The sequence below is a fragment of the Rhipicephalus microplus genome, unplaced genomic scaffold (genome assembly GCF_043290135.1).
Source record: "Rhipicephalus microplus isolate Deutch F79 unplaced genomic scaffold, USDA_Rmic scaffold_15, whole genome shotgun sequence".
In the NCBI taxonomy this organism is placed as follows: domain Eukaryota; kingdom Metazoa; phylum Arthropoda; class Arachnida; order Ixodida; family Ixodidae; genus Rhipicephalus; species Rhipicephalus microplus.
In genome coordinates this window covers 19,715,109-19,729,499 of record NW_027464588.1, presented here as the reverse complement: position 1 = coordinate 19,729,499, position 14,391 = coordinate 19,715,109, and the positions used below count along the sequence as shown (strand labels likewise).

The 14,391-nt window shown below is 43.0% G+C and overlaps 1 protein-coding gene across 1 annotated transcript in view; it reads left to right on the top strand.

Moving 5' to 3' along the window:
- Positions 1-11,728, top strand: part of LOC142784609 (uncharacterized) — a 36,952-nt gene extending 25,224 nt beyond the window's left edge. The window contains exons 8-12 of the mRNA XM_075883034.1: positions 2,871-3,192; positions 4,289-4,815; positions 6,206-6,404; positions 8,669-8,882; positions 11,238-11,728. Of these exons, the coding sequence (XP_075739149.1) occupies positions 2,871-3,192; positions 4,289-4,815; positions 6,206-6,404; positions 8,669-8,882; positions 11,238-11,509 (1,534 nt within the window). The 3' untranslated portion in view covers positions 11,510-11,728. The remainder of the gene's footprint in view (positions 1-2,870; positions 3,193-4,288; positions 4,816-6,205; positions 6,405-8,668; positions 8,883-11,237) is intronic.
- The last annotated feature ends 2,663 nt before the right edge of the window (positions 11,729-14,391 follow it).

Below are 14,391 nucleotides of genomic sequence, written 5' to 3'. Positions count from 1 at the left end.
AAAGATGGAAGCGTGAAAATCTGCGGAAATAATATCACCATATCAAGAGTAGAAAATGAGAGATTTCAGCCGATTGGACAAAATGTGTATCTGGATGCATGTTAGATACTGTCAAAAGCCAGCAAAATGTATTACATAAAGAGCGTTATTAGGCTGCTAGAGAGAGAAAGAGATTAATAAGGGGAAAGATGGTAAGATCATTGCACATCAAACATCTGGTTTGCTGCGCTCTAGATTTTGCTCTGCATGATCATTAATGGTCACATGCTACATTATTTGAAGACGAAATTATGTAGTATGCTAAACAGTCATGGGGGCTCTTTGCGTATAGGTATATTTTTTACGTTAACGTTTTACTGGATACCGCATTGAATTAGCGCTTGCGCATGCATTTATGAAACTTATACCTGCTCTCAAAGAACACAAACTACTCGCCAGGTATGTTTCACGTCCACTACCATACTTAGATCCCGGATTCGCCTTCGTTCACGGCTACTTCCTATATCCACTATTCGCAGACTCAAGCCACCGAATCGATTGAAGCCGATGTCCGAGCGCCACTCACGAACACGCTGTTTGATCTAAATAAGCGAATGTGAGTTACCTATTTACCTGGATGATCCTATGATTAAGGCACTCAGCCTCTGACCCGTAGGCCGCAATATCAAATCCCGGCAGCGGTGGTCTCATTTTCGATGAAGGTGAAAATGCTTGAGATGGGTGTGCTCAGATTCACGTGCACGTTAAGAAAACCCATGAGGTCGAAGTTACCGCATCCCGCCTCTACGGGGTTGTTTATAATTAATAACGTTAAACCGCATTATTATTGTTGCTTTGAGTGATCTACAAAATGGAAGCCCTAAACGTGAGTGACATAAAGCCCCTTAAAGAGCGGATAGGTTGTGTCACCTATAGCGGGGAAGAGAAGAACCAGGCAAGCACCAAATTATTCTTGTAGAAACGTGTTGCAGCAGCGTAGTTATGAATGAGTGTCCTTCGCAATCAAGGAGTAAAAATGTGTCCATGACTATGGTTTCACAAGTGTCGCAAGATTTCGGCACCACCGGTTGGTAACACGATATTTTATTGCACCTATGAGTAGCCTGGGATACCGTACACGCTAAAAACCTCTAATGTTATATCAGCGCCTCCTCTTGAAAGATGCCTAAGGAATGGCTCACGCTCCCAGCGGAGTTGGCCTGCCTTCAGTTTTAAACAAGCTCCGTGCGGTGGCGCTCGCGACCAACACTATTATCATGGCGACGGGCTGTACCAGCTAACCGTTTTTCATATGCGGCCCATAGGGGCGCGTCAGTAGAGAGTTCTTCGAAACCTGCAACTGTGCATCACTGTCCCGGAGGCTATGCAAAGTGTTGCATTGTTGCACCGTCCGCCACAGGTGACGCTAGTGACCGAGAACATTTTCAAAATGAAAGAGGGAAAGGGTGTGACAGCTGTTTTGTTTCTCATGCGGCAGGCATCTTTCTAGAGGAGGCGTTGGTTATAGTTACGCAATGGTGACTGCGTGTTATCAAAGGAAACATAGTTTGAATGCACTTATGAAGAGCTTTTAGCTTCTACGCATATTTCTACAATTTACCGCGTTATCGGACACCCGAATCAATATGCGCATGCACGAGCTACTACGAAACGTGGAACTTTTGCGGACTATGTACTACTCTCCCGAAAGGTTTTACGTTTCCGACCCTATCTCACAAATTCACGTTCGTTCATGACTAAGTGATTCTTAAAAGAGAGAAACGAAGATAAAAATAATCCCCGTAACTGTCTGCATCATAGTGCGACACCTCTACAGTGGCTCACCAGGGATGGGGGTAAGGAGGGAATAAAGGAATAGGAATAGAGATAGGGGCAGGGACAGACAGACCCACATACAGAAGTAAGAAAATAGGAAAGATTGACATGATCGCAGGAGTCCGAGGACAGGGCACCACTCAGCAAGAGCTTTACGGCGTCAGGAAGTGGCAGAGGACGAGCCGGTCGGCCATAGCTGCGCTGTCGTCGGAGATCGCGGGGGCACAACTGGTCGCCACAGAATCTAACGAGCGAGTCCAAGCACGGTTTTGGCCTTGTGGAGACTCAAGCCGCAAATTCGAGTGCGAATTGTTATCTGCTTGTAGTACCCGACTTACTGAATCCGGAGGACCTGGAATGCCGCAAGCGCAAACGTAAGAGACCTAAAGCCCCCCGATATGCTGGATAGGTGGCGCTGTCTAGGGCGGTCAAGCAAACCCAGGAGAGCACAGAATTGTTCTTGCAGAAATCTCATGCATTCCACTTCTTGATTGAATGCTTTGCAACCTGAAAATGATGACAAAGTTCCTTTTTTTACTATTATTTCTTTCATAACATTTTGAACAACAATGTATTTTACCACGCTTTGTGAATGTGTTTACTTTGTATTTTTTTTAATGTAACCTCCTGCTTTAATGCCCAATGAGGCAATGCAGGTATACAATAAATAAATAAATAAATTAATAAATAAATAAATAAATAAATAAAAGATTGAATAAATAAATAAATGAGTAAATGATCACTAGGCACTAACAAACGTACCATGTCATCACGAGGTGTCAACACTATCGTCTGGTAATCCAGTGATCATTTTATCATATACAACAGTATATGATAAAAGCATGAAAACATCTACTACTATTTTGCCTCAGTTACGATTCAAATATCGTTTCAAAGCAATCTTCATCACCATTTAGTGGTTTTCACAAATGATAAGGTATACGTTTGCGTACGTACACAAAACTTTACGCATGGGAAGCTAAAACTTTGCAAAACATGCATTGTTGTCTGCCGGTAGAACGGTTACGTAAAAATGCATAGATACATTCTAAAAGCCTCTTGAAGCCGAAAACATGCAGGCGATATTGTCTGCTTTTTAGAGTGAAGATCTCGCGTATGCGATCTCGATTTCAAAATACCTCTCGCGTATGCCTGACACGATGCTTACTGCAGAATGCACCATACGTCATGCTCAAGAAATCCGCGCACAAGCTCGAGGGAAACGACCGCTTCGAGGGTTTCTGCGTGGATTTGCTCCAAGAAATATCCGCAACGCTGGGCTTCCGCTACCGGCTCAAGCTCGTCAGAGATGGCGCCTACGGAATCCGTGACTCCCAGGGCAGGTGGAATGGCATAATGCGCGAACTTGTGGACATAGTAAGCTCTGATTGAGAAAATTCTCTGCGTACTCCAACAAGTCCATGTAACGGTAGCCAGCTTTCAGGACAACTGTCGTATTTGCTTGGGCAGATTGTGATTGTAACACTCCGCAAGCTTCATAAGCAGTCCATGCAGTAGTTCAAAAAGTTTGGTTGCGCTCCGGTCCATGATGTACAATCATTCTGAACTATCTTGTGCATTAAAAGCTTTATTGTCTCCAGATTAAATGGTACTTCAAACATAAAAATATCGCCTAGCTTCTGCCGCTTGTAATACAAACAATAAATTATAACAGAATTGCAACCAGCTTAGGGTATCACTATTCTATGTAAAAAAAAACATCACCATACCGTACATTTGGTTCGCATACATATACAGCTTTCACCCGCTTGTGTCATAGGCGTAAAAGCTCAGTATGGCTAATGTGGCATGCACCATGCGTGTTCACCCTCGCTCTTTGTTCACCGCATTTACACGCCAGCATAATGAAAAAGACCATAGCTAGTTGTCTAACTCTGGCTAAGGGTCAAGCAGCCGCAGTGCTTAATGGTTGATATTAATATTAGGAGTCAAGTTATCATTTTTGAACGATAGACACTGAAGTCCTAACCACTTTCATTTCGTAGCAATAAATATTAATGCGCACTGTCATGTTCTTTTAACTGTGAACACAACGCCGTGCTCTAAAGCTTTGTTGTATTTGACTCTATGATTAGGGATGACCTTGCCGAGGATAAGTGGGTAATAAATGAAATGCTACCATCTCGTACATTGAAAGTGAGGCTTTTAAGCCTCAGGTCGCTTGATTTAGACTCTTTAGCTAAGCTTAGTGAAGTTGTTGAGACAATACAACCATAAATATTTCAGGGCGAGTACTGGCTACTCTTCATTTGCAAATACTCCGCACCATTAACTTTACAGCTTTTATTTGAATGTGCCAACCACCAAAATTATCTGAATTTTTTTTTGAAGTCAAAGGTAGTGTCATACGTTTTTCCGTATACAAGCGTACTTATAACCCCCCTCATCTCTAGCAAATGCTCTTTATTTCAATCGGCTCAACTGTAAGACGATTCCTACATCTTCGCTGCAGGAGGCAGACCTGGCAATTGGTGACCTGACCATCACATCAGAGCGCGAGCAATCTGTCGACTTCACTATGCCCTTCATGACGCTGGGAGTCAGCATACTCTACAAGAAGACCGAGCAGAGGCGTTCCCTCCTATTCTTCCTGTCTCCGCTTTCGGGGGATGTGTGGCTTTGTGTCGCTGGGGCGTGCGTCGCAGTGAGTGTAATTCTGTGCTGCGTCGCTCGTGCTCAGAGCACAGTGTGCCGCAGAAATAGGGCCGTTTCGCGACGTTATGGATGCTGCTGCTGCGGAAACAGTTTATCGCGCAGTGATGAAGATTGGTACACTGAAACGGACAGTGGCGGTGCCATGCTCGACATCATCAAGGGTCAGGAAGCAGTCGGTTCCTCCGAGCTCCAACGAGAGATGTTATATTCTGACAGCCGGAGAAATAGTACTCTGCCAACGATGCAAAGTGACTTCACTCTCCCTAACAGTTGTTGGTTCATAGTTAGCGCCATCATGAGGCAGGAATGTGGTATATTTCCTAGGTAAGTTGAAAATACTTCCTGCCTCTACCTTTCATGTTTTGCATATTAAAGAGAAAACTTCAACTAAGCAAATGTCGCGTTTTCGGCATTATGCTGATAAAATAGATTGTTCAAAAGGCCAGAGTTAGCGCTTAAGAGATTGCTTCATTCTGTTGTGTGAGATCTGACTACGCTGAATAACTAAAATAACACCAATTTTTTAAAGTGCGTATAGCTTTCCAGAATGATTAATAACGAAGTCGTATGTTATACCTTAAGCCTAAAAAAGTAACGTTACGTTGCGCAGATATCGAAACTCGGCTGACAGATTGAGGAGATATGTGGCTATTAGCCTTAGTGAATTGTTCTCGCTCGGAAAGACGTCCTCCAGTCCCATTTGTAAGAACTGGTAATTCTTGTGACACACCTTAGACTTTGGCAATCTGCCCCGCCGCGGTGGTCTAGTGGCTAAGGTACTCGGCTGCTGACCAGCAGGTCGCGGGTTCGATTCCCGGCTGCGGCGGCTGCATTTCGGATGGAGGCGGAAATGTTATAGGCCCGTGTACTCAGATTTTGGTGCACGTTAAAGAACCCCAGGTGGTCAAAATTTCCGGAGTCCTCCACTACGGCGTCTCTCATAATCAAATGGTGGTTTTGGGACGTTAAACCCCACAAATCAATCAATCAGACTTTGGCAATCTGTGTTGAAATAATTCATGTCACGTGTTCGAAGTAGTATCGACGAGATGACGCTGCCCCATGATAGACAGCAAGAAAGTATTTAACGGTGGCGTGACTCAAACATAAATATTCAAGAGAAAACAGGAAGAACATACTTTTCAATTACGATGTTTCGCAGTAGTTTGTTATGGCCTGGTGAATATTTTATAGCAAAAAATACAGAAGAGTACTTATTTGGTGTTTCCGTTGTTTAGAGAGTAACAATTTTTTGTGCATATCCCGACTGTTGGTTGCATATTTCTTACATGTTTTTAACGCAACTTTACAGATAGTTAGCAATGTTCGCAATACTTACCTTTGGCTCGTTTTGCATAGCTTCCTTTGTTATTTATTTCGATTACCCTCAGGGTACATAAAGGCAATACAGAGGGGCTGAGTAATACAACAAAAATGCAGTAAAAGTAGAACATAAAAATATAAGTCAGTGAGATTACATGTTTAACAACAAAAAGTTATTTAGGGCGCATAACGTAATCTGACAGTGCTACTTTGAATGAATACCTATTTCTGTCAGAAATCGGAAATCATGCATCTACATACCATATACAAAACATATAGGGTAGCACATTCACTATAGGATGGCATTGTGTCGACAAAGTTCCACCCTGTGGCCAGCTTTAGCATCGTCCTTTCTTAAAGATAATTTTACATAACACGTCTTATTGTGCAGGGCAGCTTCAGCGCACATCATTGCTGCAACTTGGTGGATTTTCTCCTTCGTGCTGGTTTCCTCTTACACGGCTAACCTGGCAGCTTTCCTGACTAAAGAGAGGCTGCTGTCACCCATCGAGAGTGCCGAAGACTTGGCGAAGCAGTCAGCCGTGCGCTACGGATGCGTTCGCTCAGGATCGACTCACGCCTTGTTCAAGGTATGGCACCGTCTATAAGTGACAAGTATTATGATCGGCTCCTGATAAATGCGTGCCGTATTGCTTCTAAAGGCACTACGCACCAAACATAAAGCAAGTAGTTTCATTAAAATAATATATTTTGTATTGAACAGCATTGTTATTACAATAGCAATAATTATCCAATTGTCGTGCTGTTAGTGAAGTCATAATTCTCCGAAAACTGAATTCACTATTTTGCTTGGGTTACGTCCCGAAACTACAATACGATTAGCAGAGACGCCGTAGTAGAATGCTCCGAAAATTTTGACCACACGGGCACATGATATTCTTTACCGTGCGCCCAACTCCAAGTACACGAGGTGCAAGCGTTTTTGAGTCTATCGAAAATCAAGCCACCGCAGCCGGTATCGAACCCTTTGAAACTGGGCCACATTTTATATAAAAGCTGATGTCTGATTCGTTGATGGCCTTGCATGGTACTACGTATGTCCTGTAAAACAATGGATGTGTTTGGAAAACGCAAAGGTGTGAGTACTACGTACGTTCAGAAAAAGGCAGATGAAGTCGCCTGGTCACGTAGCCCTGAAGAAAGTTTCAAAAAAAGAAGCTTTTGTGCTGATATATTTGTGAGCTAATTATTTTAAACAGCTAAATTCTGCCCAGACACTAGTTTTAAGCAAAAGCTTAGAAACATGTGTGGCAGAACTTTATAAACGAGACCTAATTACGTATCAGGTGCTTTGAAATTCATCACTGCATAACAACACTTCGGATGAAGAGCTTTAGTTCTGGCTTTTTGGGCCAAACTATAGCGATACTTTTTAAGTATGGGTACGGCGGTTTAGGTAGGCCGTTGAGCGCCGATGTCAGGGTCACACAGGGATCTCCGACATCGGGGCTCTTCCTAGCGGATAACCAGTTTTTTTCATTCGATTGGTCCGTGCCCCGCAACTCCAGAGCATGTGGTCTAGGCTAGCAAATTTGTTGCAGTACCTGCAAAAGATTTTAGGATAAATGTCGGGATAATTTTTTTGCTAATTTTGATGAATTTGTGATGAAGTTTGTGAATAATTTTGTGATGACGTGTGTAGTTGTGCTGTATACATATTGTATTTGTTTTCGTCTTACTGTATGTTACCCACTGGCATTTTTCGTACATTTTTGTCAATCTTCGTTACGTTGTGTATTCAGTGTACTTCCTACTATCTGGATAGGCTATACTGTACTTGCCGCAAATTGAGCTTGTGTTCTGTCTTGTATTCATGATGTATTCCCCCCACTGTAATGCGTTATGGCGCTGTGGGTACCAAATAAACAAAAAAAAACAATAAAGCCGAGCTGTGATACCAACCAGTGTGCAGTAGCCCGAGAGTCAAAGCCTGCGCTCGATTTACCTTATTTCTGGGAAGATGAAAGTCTCTCCTGTCAAGATAAAATTGATAGGTAATTTCATTATAAGGGGTCGGTTCATCTCTGTTCTCCACAACTGCGGGCCGGCAGAGGAGTTCTCCGAGGTCGCGGAAAGCGAGACCTCGCGCCTTGGAGTGGACTAGCTCGTTCGGGTTTGTGGGGACTCCCCTGATGGATCCTATAAAAGCGGGGAACCAGCTGTGCTTCTTTCTGCGTTGCCTTCGATATTGACTCTGCCAGCGTCTTGTAGCACTGCATACGCGTATCTCATAGACCACATAGAGCAAAACGTGTCGTTGAGGTGAGGCTATGATTCCAGTGGTTGATAAGAAAAGTCTGCACTTCCAAGTAATGGAATAAATCAAATTTCAGTAAGTATTATTGCAGTTGGCGGGTTCTTCTTTGATCCAAACCTATGCTCGGATATCATATGTATTGTGTAATCCTCAGCTTCGACCATTGCCTCACTGTATATTTGTTTATTTATTGGAATATCGCAACATTCGAGCCGGATGAACCATTTCGACTTGGCTGGGGACCGATTCCGTTGTGCCCTTCGAAAAACCTAATGTCACAAAGAGCTAGCGCCATGAAAAGACACACACTTCTTGTATTTTCATTTATTACTATTTCTTGTCGTGAGTCTCACTTCTTTGTGTAATCTCTACTTGTCACAATATTCAGAAGGGTGAACATATCGGCATTCATAAACACAAGGACAACGAAACAAGCTCACCCTTTAAAGTGAAACTTCACTTGTGGTGCGCTTTGAGACTGTCCAAGTTTATTTGAAAAAGTGAGAAAGCAATCACACCCTGCTAATGCATCATTTAAAAATTTTTGTTCATATTACTGGAATCACTGGCTCACAGAAGCGGAGGCACGAGACGTACGAGATGATGTGGCACGCCATGAAAGAGGACCTAGTGTCTTCCATCGCCGAGGGCATTGAGCGTGTGGAACGCGGTGGCTACGCCTTCGTCATGGAGTCTACGAGCATTGAGTACGTGGTACGAAGACGGTGCCAGTTCAAGCAGATCGGGGGTCTTCTAGACTCCAAGGGTTACGGCATCGCAACGCCGCATGGTGAGCCTTAACTTCTACAACGTGTCTCATTTTCATATTCATCATGACTGTTGTCATTTTTGCTATCATGAGGCTGACTCCACTCATCCCAGGAGGACAAGTGCTTCTTCCGTGCTTCCGTCTTCAACAATCGATCCGACGCCGTCTTTCCTAAGGCCATGCTATTTCTGTAGACTACCGGTAATATCATTTGTCCAACTAACTTGCTGCGTCCTCTTCAAGTGCCTGACCTCACGCTACATGCCTCTCCAATGCTCATTTCGTCATGTTATTGATTTTGATGTTATTATTGAACATTTATTTCCTCGCTTCACTCTGCTCTCGTCTTGTCTCTAAATGTTACACCTATCATATTTCTCGCATTGGCTCGTTGCATCGTCCACAATTGTGTGCTAACCACACTTTATTGAACGACACATTGCTCATAAACAACCATATCATTAGCATGTAATAGCCATGTAATGAAGGTGATGTCAGCGTGTCTTTTTGTCGATAGCTTTTAATCTATGAAACTGCGATTTCATAATCGCACGACGTTGATAAGTAAACACTAAGATCTATGTTTCATGAACGATACTTCCTCTTCTGACAATATAAAGAATTCCAAAGGCATGTTTCTTTCACGCAACCTTAATGAAATTTAGTGCATAAGGAGGCCAAGAATCTTAAAGGTGACATATTTATTAAGTGTTCAGTCAATTCAAGTAATTGTATTATCATTTCATCAAAGTTATGGATGCAGGTAAATATGCTCTGCCTATAGTTTTTAGACACTGCCCGTTCTTTTCTCTAGAATTTCTTATATGCCGCTGAGTGCGTAATAGATAAATCTAAAGCTGCGTTTGCCTTTGACGGCAATTGCTATTTAAGATTGTGTTGTATTGTTATCTATTAGCAGGTCTCTTAGGACTTTAATATACAGTGAGTGATGCAATATCGTTCCATATACCCCACGTTACATGTCACAGGAACACAGTTTGTGCCAAAATGAAGCTAGGTTCGTGTCCATGAAGCGAAAAATGAACGGGTAATTCTGACGTCACAGCAAGTGGCATAACACGAAAGTAAAAGCTGTCGTTCCCGGAGTGGTTAAATGCTTACTGTACATTGATATGAGAGAGCTTGCGTAATATCTGTTGTTTTTTGGTACTTATAGCGCTGTTTAACGTAGATCCACACACGTTGGCACCTGCTCGCACATCTCCATGCCGACTACTAATGACCATGATCAAAGAATAAAGATGTTTTTGTGGTAGCCGTGTTAGTTACAGCTGAGAGCGCAAGCAAATAAAGTGGTGCGAAAGTCAGAAGAGCGTTGCTGACTGGAAACATATCTTAGGCTAATGCCACCATCCCGTGGCATTTTGCAGAGAAATGCAACACGCGTTGATTGCACCCTCTAGCCTGCGGTGATCTTTCACAGAAAGAACGTATGTACGAAGCGCAATGTTACAATAGCGGTGTTGTTGCCAGTATGAATTACAAAGAATGCGAATTGAACATGGGAACACAAGAAGAAACCTTAAAAAGAAGAAAGACTCCAGCGCTTGTCATTGATTTTTCTTGTATACGCGTGTTGAATTCATGCTGTTCGTATTTCGCACTGCTAAACCATCAGGCCAAAGCTTCACTAAATTAAATTATAGCCAGCTGAGTCAGGGGTTCATCGTACCGCTATCATATAGAACGATTGCATGAGGCAAGTCGAGGCTTGGGCTAACGTCGCGAACTTGTGGCAGGCCACGGCGTTGAAGAAATTCCACTTCTATCATTGTAAAGGCATTGAATGAAACGGAAGCATAGGAACAATGCCTTGCAGTAGCTAATAGCGGAAATCGTGGTCATTATGCATTGCTTCGCTTTGCCGCTTGCAGACAGTTACTTCATCCTGCCAGCCCAGATCACTGCGAGATGAAAGGGTAATATAAAAAAAGGTGGTAGCGCCATCAGAGTATGTGACCTCAAAACAATATGTGCGTGTCTCCGCGAATGAAGACTTTCACTTTTAAGATTCATTAGTACACTTGCTGTGAAGACAAGGCAAATGACAAAATTTTTTTTGTCTTGAACGTTAACTGCTTATTGTGCTGAAATCATGAGACTATCGTTAAACGTTTCGTTTGTTTCATTAGGAAGTGCTATTTAGGAATGTTTTGCAGCGAAAACTGAAAAAAACTGAATTTGATTCCATGAACAATAGGCCCCTAGATGCGACCACGAGTAGCAATGTCATTTGATTGCGTTCAATTTTCTATGCCGTTTACTGGACAGAAATACGTCACTGCAGTCTTCGTGGGCCCCGGCAGAAACCTTCAGTCGTAACAAACCATGTGACATGTTGTTTTATTTGTGCAGGATCTCCGTACCGTAACATCCTGTCATCGACGTTACTGCGGCTGCAGGAGCGCGGCACGCTGCAAAAATTAAAGGATCGTTGGTGGAAAGTACGGGATCCGCTCAAACGATGTCCTACTACCGAGGCCGGCAAATCTAGGACTGACGCAGCTAGCGAGCTGGGCTTGCAAACAGTCGGTGGCGTGTTCGTCGTTCTCCTTGCTGGTCTTGGTCTGGCCTGCCTCATCGCTTTCGCCGAGTTGTTCTGTGAAGCGAGATTAGGACGCAGTTGAAGGAGTGCCTGAGCCTTTTACATCTCAGCACATGAACTATTTAGCTTTTGTTCATGTGGAAGACATGGCAGGCGCATTGAAGCGCATGCGGGATACACGAAGAAGTTGCCATTGCTCCCCACGTGGAATTTTGTGTTGCACTTAAGATTGTTTGGAACCTTGCTGGCTGTGAATTGTATGGAGAAAGACACAGGAATAAATTATGCATGGAAATCCTCAGAGCTCCTGTGAGATTGTGTAGTTTTTTTCTGTTTGAGCGCCGATCATTAGCGTAATAAAGTGCATTTTCATTATGACTACACGTATTTCGCCGAATGGCTGCCCATCTTGTTTATGTGGCCTGTAGCGCGTTTTGTGATATTGGGTCTAGCGTGGCTGTTGCAACAATTAAAGGAATACTCAAAACCGCCATCATTACTTTCGTCTTCTTTTGCATTTTGTAATGGCTCTTTGTTTTCAAAATTTAAACATCTATGATAGCTTGAGAACATATTTATGAGGGTTTATTATTTCAGTAACGAAGCAAGTAGTGCTTCAAATTATCAAAAGTTTACAGCTTTAAAAAAGCATGTTTTATCGACAGCCATATAATCAACCAAACGGACTGTGTTTTTGGGACGTTCTTTAAAGGAAAACTTTGTTATTTAAACTTTTTATGCAATGTATGCTTTTGTACAACATTCATGCCACTAAGGCCTTTGTGGTATATTCAAAGAAAAGCGCGGAAAGTTGGCACCTCTTTTCAAGAACACAACGGTGAAGAAGCATGTTAAGTATTCCTTTATCGCAAAACCATCCACAGTATACAAACTTGCTCAGTCGCCGCTGTATAATCACCACTGCTCCACTTTTTCCTCACTCCTTCGGCACAATTCATTCATTTCTACTTGCTTTTTGCACGCGGCATGGTATTGTGTCCCAATAGACAAAACCACGTTGCTTCGAGTACCTGCAAGAGCTGTTCTCCTTCATAAACCATGCGGAACTTCATTACTTTTCGCAAAACCATCTTGCCAGACTTGCCGTCCTGGGATGGTAAATTACGTTCTGTAAGCGGCACGAGCCTCTTCTAGGGTGTGGTCTCTATGCTCTAGACACACATTTATCACTTGGATATCAGAAGAGGCCGATGCCAGATTGATGAAAAAACAAATTAATCCTAACAATTTTTAGAGCCAAGTGACCCCGACAACCATTTTATGAGCATAGCCAAAATGCGCCCCGTTTGTAGTATGGAAGGCTCTTATACTAGTGGTATGTGGTATATGTAGGGTTTAACGTCCCAAAACCGCCATATGATTATGAGAGACAGCGTAGTGGAGGGCTCCGAAAATTTCGACCACCTGAGGTTCTTTACCGTGCACCCAAATCTGGGCACATGGGCCTACAACATTTCCACCTCCATCGGAAATGCAGCCGCCGCCGTCGGAATTAGATGCCGCGACCTACGGGTCAGCAGCCGAGTACCTTAGCTCCTAGACCATCGCGGTGGGGCACTCTCATACAGGTGGTGTAACTAGCCATAAGTATACATCACTCGTATGCTATTGTGCTGCAACACTAACAGCCGGCCTTCCGGGAAAACAACCGTCATGGAACCATAGCCAAATGAGCGGCCGTGTCATAGGCATTGGGTCTACAGCACGTCAGCATTTGTGGCCGATAACGTTAACCTAATGTCACGGCTGTATCGTAAAATACGCAAGTAATAATGTTTATAAAATTGAATAACGAGTACGTCCTTGCAACCTGGACTGTTGTTTCATGAAAATTTCGTCTGCACAGGGTGTGTTTCCAAAGTGGTTCTGAGACTTGGAGTGGTTCTGAGGTATAATACTCGACTGCCATGCAGAATGTTTGGGTTCGATTCTTGCTGAGACCATAACATTTATTCTTTGGATTTGGCGGGTGAACGCAGATGATGTTGGTTTTTCTATGCGCTCTCGCATTTGAATTATAAATGTCTGTTTTCATCGTTCCTCGGTACATATGTGCTGTCAAATAACTTAGGCGCGTACCTACCCGTGGTATGCGGGTATGTGCCACATGTGTCCGGCGGAAAGCGTTCCACGATGTGCGCGATGAAATTTTCGCAATATTTATGTCGTGACGAGCGAGTCATATTTGTGAAACAATATTACTCCCCCATTTATCTTGGTTTACCTCAAACTGATGGAGTGATCACTAGACCACCTAGACGTATGAAGCTATATACACAGGTAACGTTGATATGTGAACTCATGAAAAGTACCAGCTGTAAACAAACAAATTCTTCGGATTTACCTTCACTGACTTCATTGTTGCTGCTTTACACCTATCAGGTGATGTCGTGCTATTAAAATGGTTGTACGATTACGGACAAGCTAATGTTCTGCACTGGTATTTGTGCCGTCTAGCGGAGCCTTTCTATTGATTTTTTTCAATTACTCGGCAACCCACTAGCTGGCCGCCAAGTCAGCAGTGACATCCATAAAAGGCTGAAGCGTTAAGGCAAAACCCCTGATACGACAGATTATAAAGGGCTATCAAGTAAACTAGCGCTTGTTTCGGAATGAAACTAACGTAAGTTAAGTAAGAAAACGTATATATGAATACTCTAACAGATATTCCATTGAAACAAGCAAAATCGGCCGCAATTATGTCAGTTTCATTTAAACACTCCTGTAGATGGGCAGTCGCTGTGCAGTTGTATTCTATAGTAGCAAAGTTACAAATGTATCGGACTATCTTAAGATATAATTGGGAAGTATCATGTCGGAAACATTCATTCCGGAAGTATCTTGTGCCTCTATCTCCAATTTCTTGCCCAGGTATTTTGTAATACCGTGGTATGATTTCAAGTATTATTTGCCCTACACTGAACCGCTAAGATGCGTGGACGA